The sequence below is a fragment of the Callospermophilus lateralis genome, chromosome 5 (assembly GCF_048772815.1).
Source record: "Callospermophilus lateralis isolate mCalLat2 chromosome 5, mCalLat2.hap1, whole genome shotgun sequence".
NCBI classification, from domain to species: Eukaryota; Metazoa; Chordata; class Mammalia; order Rodentia; family Sciuridae; genus Callospermophilus; species Callospermophilus lateralis.
Genome location: NC_135309.1, coordinates 42860437 through 42879195, shown reverse-complemented (window position 1 = coordinate 42879195; position 18759 = coordinate 42860437). Strand labels below are relative to the sequence as shown.

The following is an 18759-nucleotide window of genomic DNA, read 5'->3' as shown; positions in this document are numbered from 1 at the left end:
TGCAATCCAGTCGGGCAGCAACCAGCTGCTTCCCCTGAGACTGGCCAGGGTGAGGTGGGGTGGGCACAGCCCCCGCAAGCCCTAAGCCTGAGCCAGAAAAGCGTGGGAGCAGGCAGCGGCTGGAGCTTGGTTTCAGGTTTTCATGCTGTGTTAACGGTCAGCTTGGTTAATGTTGAGCAGATGAGGGAGGGGAGCAGATGAGGGAGGGGAGCAAATGGGAGGGAGCATGCCAGCTTCCTGGGGGATAGCCATGATGCATGCAGGCATATGTGTGTGTGCAGAGGGTACAAGGGACCCGCCCTATGGATGAGGCAGTCAGGCTCCTTTGCTCATGAATGCTTGTTCACACCATTGTATACACAAGATGGTGCTCAGAGGACACCCAAAGACAGAGGCACACCTGGGCTCCCGGGGCAGAAGTGGATGCAAATCCAAGCCCTGGCACAGAGCTCTCAGTCTGCTTCCCTTAGGCAGAACTCCCAGCTTGGGGGACCCCCTCCACCCTATTCCCTGTTCATACCCTCAGGGGAGACATCAGGCACACAGAGGTTTATTTCAAAAAATAATTTATAAAAGGACATTTGCTCCTGTTTTTGGCAGGCTCTCAGTCTCTCGGGGGCACTGAAGCCAATACTTCCACCAAGATGCTGGGACAAGCAGCAGGGGGTGGGGGTACTTGGGGAAATGGGGTTCAGAGGCATCTAATCTCTCAGTTGTTGCCGGGGAGGAGGGAGGTGTGACAACAGCTTTGTAGCCAGGCACAGCCAACCTAGAGACAGGAACTGAGTGCCAAGGCCCAGGAGGCTCAGCAGAATCCTGACACTCAGGCCATTAGGATAGTGGCGTCATACTCTAAGGGCAAGGACAGGACCTGAGACTAGGGTTGAACTCTGGACTGGGAGACCAAGGCAGAGCAGAAAGCCTTAAACAGGAACCCCAGGACCAGATGGACCTTCCCAAAATGGAACTAGAGATCTGGGACATCACCCTAAAGTAAGGGGACTGGGATAGCCAAAGTCAAAAGCTGTGTCTGATTGTGGCTAAGCCAGGGGGTCCTGGGCCATTGTTCATGTCTGCACTCCAGGGAAGGAGAAGGGGCTGGGCTCCAGTGGCAGGGGTTCGTGGCTGAAAACAGAGTCATTGGAGGAGCAGGTGCTGCTGGTGTCCGCACTGGAGGGGGAGTAGGGTCCAAAGGTCAGACGAAGGTCTAGGTACTGTGGGGAACAGAGCTAGTCAGTCCCATAGCCACTGGGAACACCCGCCCATGTATTCATGTGGGTGAGGCCCAGAGGGGAGCGTGCAGAGGGAGATCACAAGACAAGACAGGATAGGAGCGGTACCTCCTCAGAGACGGCCAGCAGGACCTTATCCAGTGCTTCCACCAGCTGCTTGAAAGTGGGCCTCTGAGAAGGTGCTGCGTGCCAGCACTCACGCATCAGTCCATACCTGGAAGAGGTGGGTACAGAGAGGGTCAGAGAAGCCCACATCCCAGGGAGGGGAGAACTATAGGGCTCCTGGGGTGAATGCAGGGTAGGTAGAGCTATTCAGTGGGAGGGTACAGAATCCAGGCCCGGGGTCCCAATCAGGCTAAGGAGTCAGGGAGGGAGAGGAGGCAACAGCAGCCATAAGAGTCCATGCTGCCCTCTTGGCCAGGGTCAGGGAGGATGAGGACTGCAAAGTGGGGAAGGGCAGTGCCAGGTCTCACAGCTCTGGGGGGCAGTTTGGGGGCCGGTCCATTCGATGTCCTTCCCGTAGCAACGAGAACAATTCTTCCACAGGGATACCAGGATATGGGGAGCCTCCAAGTGTGAAGATCTCCCACAGAAGGATCCCAAATGACCACCTGGAGGAAGGACCAGGGCTCAGTGGGGCACAGCTTTCCTTACTGTTCATGGAAACTGGGTTGGGAATGACGCACCACTCAGGGTGGGAATTGGATTCTGGGCTTTATTATTTTTGTGCTGAGGATTGAATCCAGGGGTGCTCTACCAATGAGCTACACCCACAGCCCTTTTTATTTTTTATTTGGAGAGAGGGTCTCATAAAATAGCCAATATTGGCATCAAACTTATGATCCTTCTGCCTTAGCCTCCTGAGTTACTGGGATTATAGATATGTGTCACTGTGCCCAGTTGGAGTAGGCTTCTTCTTCTTTTTTTTTTTTTGTTTAATATTTATTTTTTAGTTATCGGCGTACACAACATCTTTGTATGTGGTGCTGAGGATCGAACCTGGGCCGCACGCATGCCAGGCGAGCGCGCTACCGCTTGAGCCACATCCCCAGCCCTGGAGTAGGCTTCTTTTGGAGTCTGGTCCCACTCAGTTCCCAGGTCCGATCAGAAGAAATTCTTGAGTATAGGACATCCAAGGTCTTCTGACCGACTTTGACAAGTGCCTTATCCATTTGTGTGTATATGTGTGTGTATATAGTGCTGGGGATGGAACCCAACAACTCATGTGTACTAGAGAAGCACACTACCACTGAGCTATATCCCCAGTCCCTTTTATTTTTTCTGTTTATTTATTTTTAAAAATTTTTAGGGGCTAGGGTTGTGGCTCAGCGGTAGAGCGCTAGTCTCTCACGTGTGGGACCCTGAGCTCGATTCTCAGCACCATGTAAAAAATAAATGAGTGAAATAAAGGTATTGTGTCCAACTATAAAATAAGTATTAAAAAATTTTTAGTTGGACATAATAACTTTATTTTTTTGATGTGTGGTGCTGAGGACTGAACCTAGGGTCTCTCATGTGTGAGGCAAGTGCTCTACCTCTGAGCCACAACTCCAGCCCCCCTCCTTTTTTTGTTCTGGGATTGAACTATGGGGAACTTGGCTACTGAGCCACATCCCCAGCCCCATTTTGTATTTTATTTAGAGACAAGAGTCTCACTGAGCTGCTAAGCACTTTGCTGTTGCTGAGGCTGGCTTCGAACTCACGATTCTCCTGTCTTGGCCTCCCGAGCTGCTGGGATTACAGGCACCTGGCCCTCCTTTTATTTTTTGAGAGAGGGTCTTGTGAAGTTGCTGGGATTATAGGCATGTGCTACCACGCCTGGAACCTTGCCCTGATTATGGGGTAGGACAGAGATCACTGTTAGATATCTGGGACCCACCCAGCTTCTAGAACTCACACATCACTCTGGTGCGTGTATACTCGGTCAAATAAGGCCTCTGGTGCCATCCACTTTACTGGCAGGCGGCCCTGGAGGGGAAAGGAGGAAAGTATGGTGTAAGTACCATGGGTCCCTATGCTTGCCACCAGGCTCAAGCCCCTCCCACCCCAGCCTTCCTTACGTTGCTGGTTTTCTTATAGTAGTCAATGTGGTGCACACCACGGGCTAGCCCAAAGTCGGCGATCTTCATCACATTGTCCTCAGTTACCAGAACATTACGGGCAGCTAGGTCCCGGTGGATGCACTGGGGACAGGACAGGGGACTTAGCTTTATCAGGATGAACGGCTGGAAACTGTGCATGTGCCATCTTACAGTAAACCTGGGGCTGGGCTTGCCCACCCATTTTATAGAGAAAGAAGTCAAAATTCAAGGAAGGGAACCTAAAGCATCCAACTCAGGGCCACACCTTCTCTCTGCATCACTGCTTCCCTCCCTCACCTGTAGGATAGGGAACAGGTGAGGGAGGAATGAATGTGGGCCTGCAGGGCAACTGTATATGAAGGGGGAAGGTTGTGAAGGACTTGCAGTCATTTAGACAGGGTCATGAGAAGGAGGAAGTAGTTGGAAGTTGGGGACATTTAATGTCAGCAGCATGAGAGAGTGGGGGTGAAGTTAGAGGGGTCCAGGGCTCTGATTGTAGCTCGCACCTTCCGAGACTCCAAATACTGCATGCCTCGGGCCACCTGATAGGCGCAGGAGACCAGAGCTGGGAAGGAGAGAGGCCCCTCACTGCTCCGGGGCCCATCAGGGCTGAGGTCAGGGCCTGGGGGGCGGCGGGCCCGGAGGAACTCCCGAAGGTTTCCTTTGGCAGCACACTCTACGATCACATATAGGGGACCTGCGAGGAAAGGCAAATGGTAAGGGGACAGAAGGGCTGCAAAGGCTATGGCTGCGTTTCCCAAATGCCCCACCCTCCTGGGCACAGACTCCGGCAGGTTGGTTTTTTCCCTGCAGAACTGGGGATGGAACCCAGGGCCTCACATGTGCTATGCAAAGTACTCTACCACTGAGCTATGTCTCCAGTCCATTTTATTTTGTATTTTGGGACAGGGTCTCACTAATTGCCCAGGCTGGTCTCGAACTTGCCTGGCCCCTGCCCCACCTTCCTGGGTGCAGACACCCAGCAGATTTATGATGTTCTTGTGTCGGCCGATCAGCTTCATCACTTCCATCTCAGAGACCAGGTCCGCCAAGTCCTTGTCGGAGGCATTGTCTGCAAGGGCAACAGTTGGGGTGAGGCAGGTACCCTGCCACTATGCAAGTGAGGCTACTGGGCTGGGGACAGGTCAAGGAGCAGTGGACCAGAGCTCAGGTGGGATCTGGGCCTGAATCCCCACTAGGCTGCATGGCCTTGACCAAGTCTCCCAGGTTGGGGACGTAACACATTCATTGAGCACTTGCCTAGCATGTGCATGGCCTGGGTTCAATCCCAAGAACCACTCTGAATGTCAGGTTTGTCTTGTATGAAACAGAAGAATAGATCACACCCCACCTCTCACAGTAGTTTCGAGGATGCAAGATCAAGGATTTGAAAGAGGCAGGCTTTCTAGTGAGCAGACCCAGGAAATGGGAGAGAGTGGGGAAAGCGCCAAACAGGAAGGAAGCTGTGTCTGGAGGGGTTGGCACTGATCCCTAAACAGGGTGAGAGCTCCTGGGGGTGGGAAGCAGGCTGGCGCCCTGAGGTCTGTCTGACCAGGACCTAGTGTTCATCTGGTCTGGGAATTCAGGGAACTGCTGGCAGGATGCAGCTAGGGAAAGCTGGGAAGAAGGCTGTTCCAGCTTTTCTTAAGGAGGCTGAGGACCAGGGCCTGAGCCCCAGGCTGACCTGTGGCCCTGCGACAATGACATGACACTCCTTCCAACAACATACACAACAATATCATAAGACATATTTCTCAATCTCTGCCTCCCAGAAAGTACCAGGTGGCCCCAGCTGTGCAGAGAGGAGGAGAGAGCAGCAGTGAGTGATTTGGGTCATTCTTGCAGAGGGAATTAGGAGACAGCAGGAAAAGGCCTGAGTGGGCAAGTTCCAAGTGGGCCCTGCAAAACATCTAAGGCTCCTACTTGAGGTCCGGGACTTTTAAGCAGAGAAGCTATTCTCCTGTCCTAAAGGAGACAGACCTAGAAATAGTCTGGGGGTACTAAGGGTATTTTTAGGGGACCCATGGGAAATGAGATATGAGGTCAAGGATGACTGACACAGGTCAGAGCTCAAGGGGGATATCAAGCCTCTCTCACTCCAGTGGTTAAGATTTACTGAGACCTGACTGTGTTGCAGGCACTTTTCCATGAACCTAAGGGTAGGAACTATCATGTAACCCAATGTAACACTAGGGGGAAATGACTTGCCAGAGTCACTTGGATACCAGGATCCCAGGGGCCCCAGTACTCACAGGCAGCACTGTGAGCTCCTTCTGTTAGTCCCAGCACCATAGTGCCTCCCCCCGACAGGCTGCCACGCACGTGTACCTTTGAGCATCTTGACAGCCACAGTGCTGGTTTGGTCAGGCTGGGCAGGGTCCATGCCGAAGGCTTCTGCGCGCACCACCTGCCCGAAGCAGCCCTCACCTAGGGGCTTCCCGAGCACCAGCCTAGAGATCAAGAAAGCCCAGCCTCAGACCCTGGGTGTCACTCTGGAGCTTACACCCCCATCCTCACTCTACTTATGTACCTGTCCCGGGGGAACTCCCACAGTGGATCAAGAGGAAGGTCTAGATTCACGAGGCCAGCGAGCAAGGGAGGGCCGCTGGAGGAGAGCCGGACGCCTCGCACCAGGGATGAGCTTGATTTGCCTGAGGAGCCCGACTCCAGGGAGAACTGCAAAGTGGGAGACTTGGCCCTGTTTCCTGGGGTCAGGCTGAGAGCCTTAGGAGAATGGGAATGGGGGACGGGCAATGGTACCTGTCGGCCCAAAGGGAAACGGGACAGCTTTTGCACGGTGGCAGGCTGGCGGGAGTGCTGGCTGTGGAGTGCCTGCCCGCGATACAGCCCGGCCAGCAGCAGGAGCACAGCTAAAGCCAGGGAGCCTGATGCATACAGGATGATGTCTGTATACCTGGCCTCTGGCACTGTTGCTGTCCACGTGAGGTCCTCTTCTACCCTCGCAGATGGACAAACACAGAGAGAAAATGACTGGTCAGTAGTCAGACTGACCAAACCCTGATCCCAACTCAGGTCCTCATGGCTGCCAATACATATAGGGATATACTGAGAAAGCTGCAGTTACATCAGGTGTAGGTATATGTGACCCAAACCCCCGAGGGCCACATAGTCATATGCAGTAAAATTAAACACACAAATCTTGGCTCTGGGTGTGGCTTAGTGGTAGAGCGCCTGCCTAGCATATACAAGGCTCTGGGGTCCATCCCCAACACTGCAAGCAAACAGAAATCCGCACACCGCATCCCAAGCCCAGACCCCACAAACCAAGACAGACAGCCCACCCAAAAGTCCAGAGCCCACTCTGGGATCACAGTGGGATTCTGCAGGAACTCCCAGCTCCCTCAGGAGCTTACCTGGCAGCACTGTGAGCCAGGCTGACTGGTAGGAGAGGCCAATGGAGTTGCCTGCCAAGCAGGTGTACTCGCCTGCGTCCTCAGCTGACACATTCCGGAGGTAAAGGACCTCCACCTCTGAGCTGTTAATGTCTGCTGTCTGGGGTCAGGAGACACAATCAGGGGTCACAGCAGGCCTGGGCCCACACTGTAACTGAAAGGGCAACTAGGAGGACAGGGTCCAGATACTGGTAGGAATTGCACCTTGAGGACTTGCACATAGGGGAAGCCGTCAGCTCCGAAGCTGCTGCCATTGATGACGATGTGCTTCAGCCACTGGATGTGGGGCTGGGCATCGCTGTACACCTTGCACAACAGCTCCACGTCACTGCCCGCCACAGCTGTGGTGTTGGCTGGGAGCCCCGCCTGCAGGATGGGCCGGTGCGGGGACCGCTCTGGGGGCCAGGCCGGGACGTCAACCCTGACCAGTGGCACCTAGAATCACCCTGTTTATCTTCCTCAATCCTTCCCAGAGCTTAAGAGGACAACCTTCCTGACATGCAGCTTAGACCTGGTCTATCTCCTGAAACCTTCCATGGTTTCCTTTTTCCTTTGGGTCCAGGATAACTTCTCAGCCTAACTTTGAGAACCTTCTAATCTGCCTCCCTATGCAATACTATACCCCAGAGATAGACTTCCCCACAAGGCACTGCCTTGTTGGCACTCAGGCCCTTTTTTTTTTAGGGTACTGGGGACTGAACTCAGGGGCACTCAACTACTAAGCCACATATCCCCAGCCCTATTTTGTATTTTATTTAGAGACAGGGTCTCACTGAGTTGCTTAGCACCTTGCCATTGCTGAGGCTGGCTTTGAACTCTGTGATCCTCCTGTCTCATCCTCTCAGACTGCCGAGATTATAGGCATGCACCACTGCACCCCTCAGCACATGCCCTCTCCCTGAATGTCTTTCTCACTTTTCCTCTAGGCAAGTCAGGCCTGCATAACCCTTGTGCTTCTCTCTGTCCCATCAGTCACTTTGAGCTACTTGACTCATCTAAGACTGAGCCAATTTGTCTGCTAGCCTGGGTTTCCCCAAGGACAGGACTGAACCTAAGGCAGTCAATACCCCTTCTCAACACACACCTTCCCAGCCCAGTCACTCACCCAGCACATCCAGCAAATAGCTGTAGCGGATGCTGCCCAGAGAGTTCTCTACGAGGCAAGTGTATGTGCCACGGTCTGAGGGCACCACACTTTCCATCACCAGGCTCCAGTGCTGGTGGCGCAGCTGAGGGCAAAGGAAATACTCATATGGGACGGTTAAACAATATCTACCTTGGAGGGCCAGGGCAGGAGAAAGCTAATCCTGTCCACAGGGCTGTTCTTGAGCTACCTAGGCCCTGAAGAGAGTCAAGCCAAGGTCAGGGACCCTTGGAAGAAAGAGAGTCTGAGAAGTATCGGAGCCCTGGGTTTTAATCTTTTTGAGTTTTTAGCTCTACCTTTCTCAACCTCTCCTACCCGGTGCCAGTCTTTGCCTGATGGGAGTCTCAGCTTCCTATCAGAGCACAGAGGTGACTCTGGATGGTCTCATCCTGAGATTGAGATGCTAAGGCTTATTGATACCTACTGGTCAACGAGTCTTCCCACTTTACAGATGGAGTTGCTAAGGCTAAAAGGTCAAATCACTTGGCAGACAATAGCAGAGTAGGAACTTGAACTTCCCTGTGAGATTTATTTATACATGAGGGATGATGAAAATGGGGGAGCAGATGGCCTTGGAAGCCAGAAGACTCACTCGAATGCCTCCTATGCGATTTTCCCCATGGAAGTCCTGTCCATCCTTGAGCCAGCGGATGGTGGGCATGGGGTTGCCTGCAGCTGGACAGCGGAACTTGACTGTGTTCCCAGCAGGCACTGCATGCAGTTTCTTCTCCATGCGTTGGGGGTGTGTCCAGTAGGGTGCTGGAGGAGAAAGGGAGGGAGGTAGTAGTTTGTGCCCCTGTGATGATCACTAGCGCCCACACAGTAAGGAATGGGCCACAGTGGGGACATGAATCCTTAAGGACTCATACCAACCTTGCTGGTGGTAAATGTGCACATTCGAGGAGTCCCTGTGGGCCGTGGGGTCCTTGTCATCATTGCTGGAGGTCAAGGAGTCTATATCATGGACAGAGGAAGTCTTCTGAGATCCAAGAAGGGAGGTTTTAGTCCCCATGTACCTTATAACCCCTGCCAGACCCTCTTACCATCCGCAACCAAGGTGAGATTGTGCAGGACAGTCATAGAGCCACGTGCTAGGCAGAGGTAGTGGCCAGCATCCTCTGGTAGAAAGCTGGCAATCTCCAGGCGGCCCCTCCAGCCCCGTACTCGGCCAGCAGGTGCCAGGCGACTACCCTCCTTATACCAGTGGCCACCACGCTCGGCCCTCCCACAGCACAGCCTCAGAGGGTGCCCAAGTGCCACCGTCAGCTCCTGCTCTTTCTGCTCCAGGCTGGGGGCCAAGCAGGGCTCTAAAGGCAGAGGGTAAAAGCCAGTGAGCCCCACAGTGCCACCCTAGGCAGCCCCTGCATATGAAGAACACGCTGCACACCCGGGACAAAAGCACCTTGGATACATGCTGGTCAAGCTGCTGCCTCTACACACACACACACACACACACACACACACACACGACCACATGCTACAGATGCTATGCACAGAGTAAATGCCACATTTCTAGGGCATGTCATATACAAAGTACTTGGCACACATGCTACATATGCCACTGTACAAGACACACACACACTGGGCACATGCTATAGGTGCCATATACAGGGCACACACACATCACACTTCTGGAGCATATCACACTCAGAGCATACAGCACACATGCTGACTGTATGTTCCAAGCCATACCCAAGTACACAGAAAACACACATACACACACACAGCCAAGGGGCTCACCACTGGCTCTGTAGCCCAGCAAGGCCAGTCCTCTCTTGGAGACAGAGATAGATGGATGCTTGCTGGGAGCCAGACTCTGAGTCTCAGTAGTTGAGCCCTGCCCTGCACCACCTTTTCAGGGCCAGGGCCAGGATCCTCTCCAGCTTTACTCAGTCAGCAGTCCCCTCCTATTGCCCACGCATCCTGCCACCCTCACCCACTTTAGAGGTCATACCCAGCTCCGTTTCCTCAGAGGCCTCTAGGGACAAGGCTGGAGCCCTGGGTGCCCCCAGCAGGACTCCAAACAGGGCCAACAGCAGCTGCATCTCCTTCCTGCTGCTCTCAGGGACCTAGGCTAGACTTTCCACCAACTGTCTTCCTAAAACAGGAGGAAAAAGAGCTGTTACTCCATCAGACTTTGTTGGCACAATTCCCTTATTTTGCAGATGAGGAAACTGAGACAGAAAATGGTCCACAGACTCATTCAAGTCCCCAGTCAGGCTTGGGGAGCAGGGCAGAGAGGGGGAAAAGTTCTGTCATTGCCAGAGTCCAAGAAGTTCTGCAGGGGGGCAGAGCTGGGCTTCCTGCTCTCCTTGGGTCCTGCTGAGACGCTGGCATAAATTCACAGAAAGAACAGTTTGGGAATTCTTTGCTTGGAGGGAAGCAGAGATGGAGACATATCTTATGCTTGCTCTCAGCATCCATTATCTATTTTTTCTTTTTTGCTGAATAAAGGAATTTATTGCTGAAAAGCCAAAGTGGGGGGAAGTAAAATATAACACAAGGGCAAACTTCAGCATGTGGATGCTATCTAATCTGACTTACTCCTAATAGCATGATTGACAGAGCCACATCCAGCTTTGGAACCCTCCAATGGCTGGGCGCTCATAACTAACAAGGCAGCACATTCCAGGTCAAGCAGGACATTCTTGCTCATGCTGAACCAGAAATGCATTTTAGGGATACTTCTGCTTTTGGGCCCCACAACTCTATCTGAGGCAACATAGTTTTTTTGTTGTTGTGGTGGTGGTGGTGGTTGTGCTGGGGATGGAACCCAGGGCCTCGTGAATGCTAAACAAGTATTTTACCACTGAGCTACATCTCCAGCCTGGTTTTGTAAAGAAGGTAGACTTTAGGTGTCAGACAATGCCAAGCTGTAATCCTGATTTTTGCCAATTTGTAAGTCCCTGTCTTTGTCCCTCTCTGAGCCACAATCCTCACAGGCCTGGTCTGAAGATAAAAGAGATAATGTATGTAGGGATCGGGCACACAGAATGTGCATGCAATGTTCTCCCCATTCCTCTCCCTAGGAATGTTCATCCATCACTGTAGGTCTGCCTCAGCCAGTCTTGTCTGGTTCTGAAACTCCTCCTGTCAGGTGTGATATACACATTCACCCCATCTTGTTAACCTCTTCCAAATGCTACAGAAGACATCTCTATCTACCAAAAATAAGACTCAGAACTGAGTCTCAGCTTGATCGGGGGATGTGGTGACCAGTGTAGTTTCAGGGACCTATTTATTGGCTGCTTCCTGGGGATGGATAACACCCAGGTGGCACTAGGGTTTCTGTAGCAGAGCATAATTCTATTTATTTATTTTTTTTTTTTACATTTTTGTGGTGCTGGAGATTGAACTGAGGAACTCAGACTTGATAGGCAAGTGCTCTACCCTGAGTGACATCACCAGCTTTTTTATTTTGAGATGGTCTCACTAAGTTGCCAAGGCTGACCTCAAACTTGAATCCTTCTGCTTTAGCCTCTGGAGGAGCTGGGACACAGATGCGTCTCACTGTTCCTGGCCTGAGCATGATTCTTAGATGCCTTCCACACTGTTCTCAACTGGGAACCTGTCCAGGAAGCCCATCACACTGGCTTCTCCTTAACCACTGCTACTATACTTCTAGTCCATTCTGCCTTTGCAATCCCTCTCCAGTCTATCCCAAGTCCCTTACTCCCTATCCACAGCTGGTCATGGTGTTTGTAGCTTCCGGACTTCACAAATATTCTTCCTGGGTTCTTCAGCCTTCACCCTCAAGCAGGGATTTAAACAAATACAAATCAATCATGTCATCTCTGAAGCTTATAAGCTCTTAAGGAGCTACCTGTGTCCAGCAGATCCAGTCCACACTGTTCACCCAGCATCCTAGGCCTCCTTCTCTGTCCTTGTCCACCTTTTTGTTCCACTATCTATCCCTTCAGCCCCTTCAGGTGCTTTCAGAACTGGAGACATTTGCTGTCTTGCTTATATCTTTATGCCTCTGATTCTTCTTGGCCAACTGTCTCAGATGCGAGGAGCCCAGCCCACCCCCAAGTTCAGTTTCTCCCTCCTCTGTACACCCTGCGCCACCACACTCTGATAACCAGGCAAAGTAGTTGTCCCGGTCCCAAGCTACGGCTCGGAGTCGGGTAGGGTTGCTCCTTGGGCTTTATTCCCACTCTCAAGACTGCTCTGACCTTACAACCTCAGAGTCCTTAGCCGGGTCACCGGGGTTGCGGGCCTCTGACCCATTGCCCGGCACGTGCAGCTGGGTGACAGGACTCTGGCAGGAAGGCGGTTCTGGGTTTTCCCTCAGCCTCGCACTCCGGCGCTGGAGGCGCCTGGGTAAATAACTGCACCTCTAGGAGCGTTGGTTTCCTCATCTCTCCGCCCAGTGCGCAGACGGTCAGAGGCTCAAGGACGAGCGCGCTCTCACCCCCGCCCTCCCACACCTGGTCAGCCTCGGGGGGAGGTGCAAGTCAGCGGGTCCCCATCTGCAGCAGTGGAGACAGCTGGCCCGCCCCCGCCCCGGTGAGCAATAAGTAACCAGCTCCGCGGCCAGGGTGCTCTTTGGACGGAAACGGACAAAAGGCCCTGTGTGCCCTGCGGGTTACTGATTTACCGCCCCGTCCACCACCCACCCCAGCCGAGTGGACTCCCAGGTCCCCTGTGCTGGGAGGGGGCAGTCGCCCGAGCCCCGCCGCGTCTCGCCCCCTGGCGGCTGGGAGCGCAGCCCGGGAGCTCAGCTCACCTAGATACTGTGTGGCTCAGTTCCCGGCACAGGGTCCCGGTTCACTTGACTCCTTCGCCTTCCTGCTCCCAGCTCGGGCCGTCCACGACCCCCGCGCCTGGCGGGGTCCGAAGACTCAGCGCGCGAGCTCCTCCGCCCCAGGCGGGAGAGCCAGGAATGTACCCGCTAGCGCGGCGTGGCCGCGGGTGCCTACCTCCTGGCCAGCCCGCCCCGAGCCCCGCCCTGCCTGGACCAGCTCTATCCTCAGAGGCGGGGTCCCGGACGGCCCAGATCCCGCCCATCTGGAGCCCCGCCCCCGAATCCTAGAAGGACAAGGTCACCCAATCTTGGGACCCCTCCAGCCTACCAAGCACCTCCTCAGATTCCACCTCATTTGCGCCTTTAAGGTTCCTGGCCAGGCTTCTGAGATCTAGTGCGCTACCTGCTCTATTCCCTACTCTTCACCATTCAGGGAAGGAGACCTTGACCCAGCTGATTCCTCTGTGTAATCACCATCATCAATTCACTTCATTAGTTCTCTAAACAACCTTCAGAGTGATATCCAAATACAAATCGGCCTGTATTAACCCCTTGAATTTCTTAATAATTTCTCATAGCTCTTTATGTTGATTTCGACATGACTTGGTCCCTGTCCACATCTACAGCTGGAATCTTCATTCCCTTACTCTCATCCTATCTCTTGGCTTTTGCTCATGACATTTCCGTTTCCTGGAATGCCCTTTCCCCTCTTGGTCTGCTTAATTCTATCTCATTTTTAGGTCTCAGCTGATTTCTTCCCTGAAGTCCCCTGGACTTGCCAGGTCTCCTTTTCCATGCTTTTTTTTTTTTTTTTCTTATGAAAATAGAAAAACAGAGTGTGAAGTGGCTCCTGGTGCAGATTGCAGGGGTCCCCTCATGGTTCAAATCTTAGCACCATCACACAAGGCAGCTTACTCCATCTGTGTCCTCATTTTTTTCCTCAGTAAAATGCATACATGATAGTACTGTGTCCAAGAGGTTGTTGCAAAAAGTAGAGTTCATATGTTAGTATGTGAGCTATGATTATTTGGAAACGATTCTTTCTTTTCCTTCCTTCCTTCCTTCCTTCCCTCCCTCCCTCCCTCCCTCCCTCCCTTTCTTTTCCACACTGGGGTTTGAACTCAGGGGCACTCAACCACTCAGACACATCCCCAGCCCTATTTTGAATTTTATTTAGAGACAGAGTCTCACTGAGTTGCTTAGCGCCTCACTTTTTGCTGAGGCTGGCTCTGAACTCCCGATCGATCCTCCTGTGTCAGCCTTCAGAGCCGCTGGGATTCCAGGTGTGGGCCACTGCTCCCAGCTCATTATTTCTTCATCACACTTGCCAGAATTGTAACTGGAAAGCTAATTATGTGAACAGTTGGGAAATGTTAAAGTTCCTGAAAGGCAGGAACTGTGCCGGCAGACCTAACCCTAATATCTCAAGTGCCTGGCACACAGTAGGTGCCCTCCTGATAGTTTCACCCCCACCTAGCTCAGGCCTGCCTCACCTGCAAACTCTTCTCTCTTGAGCACCTAGATTAGGGTTAAGCCTCTGCCCAACTCTCACCCCTTCAACTCCTTACCTGAGTCCTCTGTTCTTCCAAAGTCTCCTTGGGAAAAAAGCTCTCAGCATGGATCAATCCCAGGCTCAGTTCCTGATTATGGCCTCTCAGGCTCTGCTCCTGGTTATGGTCTTTGGTGGGTGGAGACCCTGCCTATGAAACACCTTCCTTTCCGGTGTGTGTGTGTGTGTGTGTGTGTGTGTGTGTGTGTGTGTGTGTGTTTGCAGTGCTGGGGCTCAAACCCAGGGCCTTGCGCATGCTAGACAAGTGATCTACCACTGAGCTACACCTTTAGACCCTTCTCTCCCTTTGTTATGCAGAGGTATCTCTGCACTCTCACACTTAAAAGGGTGGTGGCATTTCTTTGCATAACTAAAAGGCCGATTTAAAAACAACAACAATAACTTTTTTTTTCCTTTTCTTTCCAAACAAAAGAATGGTTTCCACCTGGAGATAAATCAGAAAATCACTGGTTAACTTTTAAAAACAGTTTATCTGGCTGCCTTCCTGAACGGTCCTGCCTTGCTGGAGCTCCCAGGAAGAATGAGATTACTGGCCCTGGAAACTGACTTCCAGAGGGGGCCTCACCAGATCTTTCGAACTGCCAGAGGGGCTCAGCTCTTCACCTCTAGCTCTTTGCTGACTCCCCTTATTGAAAATGATTGTTGGGGGGGGCAGGGTGAGCTGTCACAGGAATTGGACCCCCACAATACGGTTTTCAATTAAATGCGAGGTCATTTCCCAGTTTACCTGAATCAAAGGTGAACTAAAGACTTACATAGCTGAGATCCCCAAGTCCTCAGACTGGCAACCCTCAACTCTAAGACCCTAGGATATGTTCTGCACATCCATTTCTGACCCAGCTCCAACACTCACAAACTCTTACACTGAATCTCAGCAGAGTCTGACCTCTCTATCAAGACCATTCATTCATTTGCTCATTCAATGAACAATTATTTATTGAAGGTTTATTTTCTGTTTTAAATCCCAGAGATAAAGCAGTGAATTGGACCCCACTTGTAGGCAGATAAACAGTTACTGAAGGGAAGGAGAGATACTGAGGGGTCAGGGAAGGGCACCAAGCTTGTCTCTTTTGATAACACACTTTTTTTTTTTTTTTTTTTTTTTAAGAAAGAGTGAGAGAGAGGAGAGAGAGGAAGAGAGAATTTTAATATTTATTTTTTAGTATTTGGCGGACACAACATGTTTGTTTGTATGTGGTGCTGAGGATCAAACCCGGGCCGCATGCATGCCAGGCGAGTGCGCTACTGCTTGAGCCATATCCCCAGCCCCCTTAAAAATTTTTTTGGGGGGTGGTACTAGGGATTGAACTCAGGGGCCCTCGACCACTAAGCCACATCCCCAGACCTACTTTGTATTTTATTTAGAGACAGGGTCTCACTGATCTGCTTAGTGCTTCGAAGTTGCTGAGTCTGGCTTTGAATTTACGATCCTCCTGCCTCAGCCTCCCAAGCTGCTAGAATTATAGGTTTGTGCCACTGTGTCTGGACATTTTTTTTCTTTTAAAGACAAGAGTCTCTGGGGCTGGGGATGTGGCTCAAGTGGTAATGCACTTGCCTGGCATGCATGGGGCGCTGGGTTCGATCCTCAGCACCACATAAAATAAAATAAAGATGTTGTGTCCATCGAAAACTGGAAAAAAAAAAAAAAAAAAAAGACAAGAGTCTCACTATGTTGTTGCCTAGTCTGGCCCCAAATTCTCCTTCTCAGCCTTATAAATATCTGGATTTATAGGCATGTGCCACCTTACTGGACTTCTATAACATACAGTCTTCTTGCCAGTTATATTTGTAGTCTTTTTCTCAAACACATTCATTTTTCTCTCGTCCTTTTTCTCTTCAGACTCGAAAGCCTTCCGTCTAAGATTCATGCCTTCAGTCTGCCTCAGTTTCCTCATCTAGAAATTGGGCATACTCTAGCTTCTTTCTTTCCAGGGATCTTGGGGATTAAACTCAGGGGTGCTTAAACACTGAGCCACATCTCCTGTTCTTTTTATTATTTATTTTGAATCAGGGTCATGCTAGTTTCTTAGGGCCTTGTTGAGTTGCTGAGGCTCGCCTTAAACTTTTGATTCTCCTGCCTCAGCCTCCAGAGACTCTGGGATTACAGTCATGTACCACAAAGCCTGGCTCAATTTTTTTTTTTTTTTTTTTTTTTTTTTTTTTGATACAGGGGCTCTCTAAATTGCCACTGCTGAACTTAAATTTGTGATCCTCCTGCCTTAGCCTCCCAGGTTGCTGGGATTACAGGTGTGTGCCCCTGTGCCCAGCTGGAAATAGAATGGGAAATAAGGAAAAGACTCCTCCTTGACTGGGTGTGCCAGGCACCACAGTAGTTGTTGTACATACACTATGTCCTTTGATCCTTTCACCAAGCAAAGTGGCTTAGGTAGTCTTCAGTCTGCTTTGCAGATGAGGAAACAAATTCTGGGAGATGGAATGACTTTCCTCAGGTGAATTAGCAAATGAATGGCAGAATTGAGACTCAAATTCTTTTTTTTTTTTTTTTTTTTTTTTAATATTTATTTGTTTTTTTTAGTTTTTTGGCCGACACAACATCTTTGTGTTTGTATGTGGTGCTGAGGATCGAACCTGGGCCGCACGCATGCCAGGTGAGCGCGCTACCGCTTGAGCCACATCCCCAGCCCCGAGACTCAAATTCTGATCTTTTGGGGCAAAGACAGAGACTTCAGGATGACTGGACATGCTACCACATCAGATATACATATATTTTTTTGAGATGTGGGGTCTCCCTATGCTGCCCAGGCTGACCTTGAACTCCTGGGCTCAAATGAAACTCCTGCCTCAGCCTCCCAAGAAATTGTGTCTGCAGGTATGTGCCCCAAAGCCTAGCCACATCAAACACTTTCTGCTGGCTGGTTGGCCAGCCTCTGCCTGTTTGCCTTCCTTCCTATCATCCTTCCTTTTCTTACTTTTCTTACTTTCCTGGAGATTGAACTAGGGGCACTTTACCATTGAGCTACATCCCAGTCCTTTTGATTTTTATTTTTGGTACTGGGGATTGAACTCAGGGACACTCTACCAAATCCCTGATCCTTACTATTTTTTGAGACAGAGTCTCGCTCAGTTGCTGAGGCTGGTTGTGAACTTTTTTTTTTTTTTAATATATATTTTTTTAAGAGTGAGAGAATGAGAAAGAGGGAGAGAGAGAGAGAATTTTAATATTTATTTTTTAGTATTTGGCGGACACAACATCTTTGTCTGTATGTGGCGCTGAGGATCGAACCCGGGCCGCACACACGCCAGACCGGCGTGCTACCGCTTGAGCCACATCCCCAGCCCAGTGGTTTCGAACTTTAAATCCTCTGGTCTTAGCCTCCTGAGTTGCTAGGATTGATTACAAGCATGTGCCACCATGCCCAGCTATTATTTATTTATTTGTTTTTTTTTTTGTGGTGCTAGAACCCAAGGCCTCACACATGCTAGGTAAGTGCTCTACTTCTGAGCTACATACCCAGCCCTATTTTTAATTTTTTCTTTTTAAAAATATCCCTTTCATTTATATTTATTTTATTTCTCAGCATTCTTTTTTTAAATTTTTTTTTTTTTAGTTTTAGATGGACACGATATCTTTATTTTACTTTCATGTGGTGTTGAGGATATAACCCAGTGCCTTACGCATGCCGGGTGAGCATGCTACCACTTGAACCACATCCCCAGCTCATTTCCCAGCATTCTTAATTGTGGCCCCCAGAAGGTGCAGATTCATCTGAAGATGTTTGTGTGGAAGGGGGGTATAGTGTAGGGTTGGACACTGCTTTCCCTGCCCTTTTGGCCAGTACTGACAGGGCACTCATGACATATACCATGCCTTAGGTACGGTTTGCAAACTGTGCTCCTGGAGTATTAACCTGGGTTAGGAGGGTCTCCTGAGGCCAGTTCCCACCCGCCCCCACCTGCCTGGGAGCAGAGTCGTGGAGGAGAGGGCAGACATTGCCTGATGCCAACGGTGTTGCTCTTGGATAGCAGCCGGTCCCAGGGAACACTGGGGCTCTTGTGTGGAAGGGCTACTGCTGAGCCAGCCTGGTCCCTGGCCAGGCCCCATTCCAGCTCAGGCCTGTCCCCAACTCTTACCCTATCCTCTGATCCAGTCCTGATGTTTCTTCTTTCCTTCATCATCTCTTTCTTTTTTAACAATTTTTATTTTGAGAAAGTTTTAAAATGTAGTCATACATTGCACAGTATGTTTCTGTGAGCCATAGACTATGTAGGTAATGATGGTCCCATGAGATTATACTATAGCTGAAAAATTCCTGTGGTCTTTAGTGTATCTTTTCTATGTTTAGAAAAGTTTAGATGTAGGGCTGGGATTGTGGCTCAGCGGTAGAGCGCTTGCCTAGCATGGGAGGAACCCGGGTTCGATTGTCAGCACCACATAAAAATAAAGGCATTGTGTTGTGTCCATCTACACCTAAAAAAAAAAAATAAATAAATATTAAAAAAAGAAAGGTTTAGATGCATTGTTACATTCGTGTACAGCATCAATACAGTACCATGCTATGCCTTGGAACCTGTACCATATAGCGTAAGTGTGTTATAGGCTATATCATTCAG

At 50.6% G+C, this 18759-nt stretch overlaps 1 protein-coding gene across 1 annotated transcript; it reads right to left on the bottom strand.

The window, feature by feature from the left end:
• Positions 1–1035: 1035 nt before the first annotated feature.
• Fgfr4 (fibroblast growth factor receptor 4) lies at positions 1036–12769 on the bottom strand. Its single transcript, XM_076855841.1, has 18 exons — positions 12600–12769; positions 9825–9968; positions 8914–9177; positions 8744–8824; positions 8463–8629; positions 7832–7955; positions 6931–7121; positions 6688–6826; positions 6074–6267; positions 5844–5989; positions 5642–5763; positions 4275–4385; positions 3820–4010; positions 3293–3415; positions 3130–3200; positions 1706–1843; positions 1341–1446; positions 1036–1214 (listed from the first exon to the last, which is right to left on the bottom strand). Exons 2-18 carry the CDS (start codon positions 9913–9915, stop codon positions 1068–1070), a joined length of 2406 nt encoding a protein of 801 aa, XP_076711956.1. The 5' UTR covers positions 9916–9968; positions 12600–12769; the 3' UTR covers positions 1036–1067.
• Positions 12770–18759: the final 5990 nt, after the last annotated feature.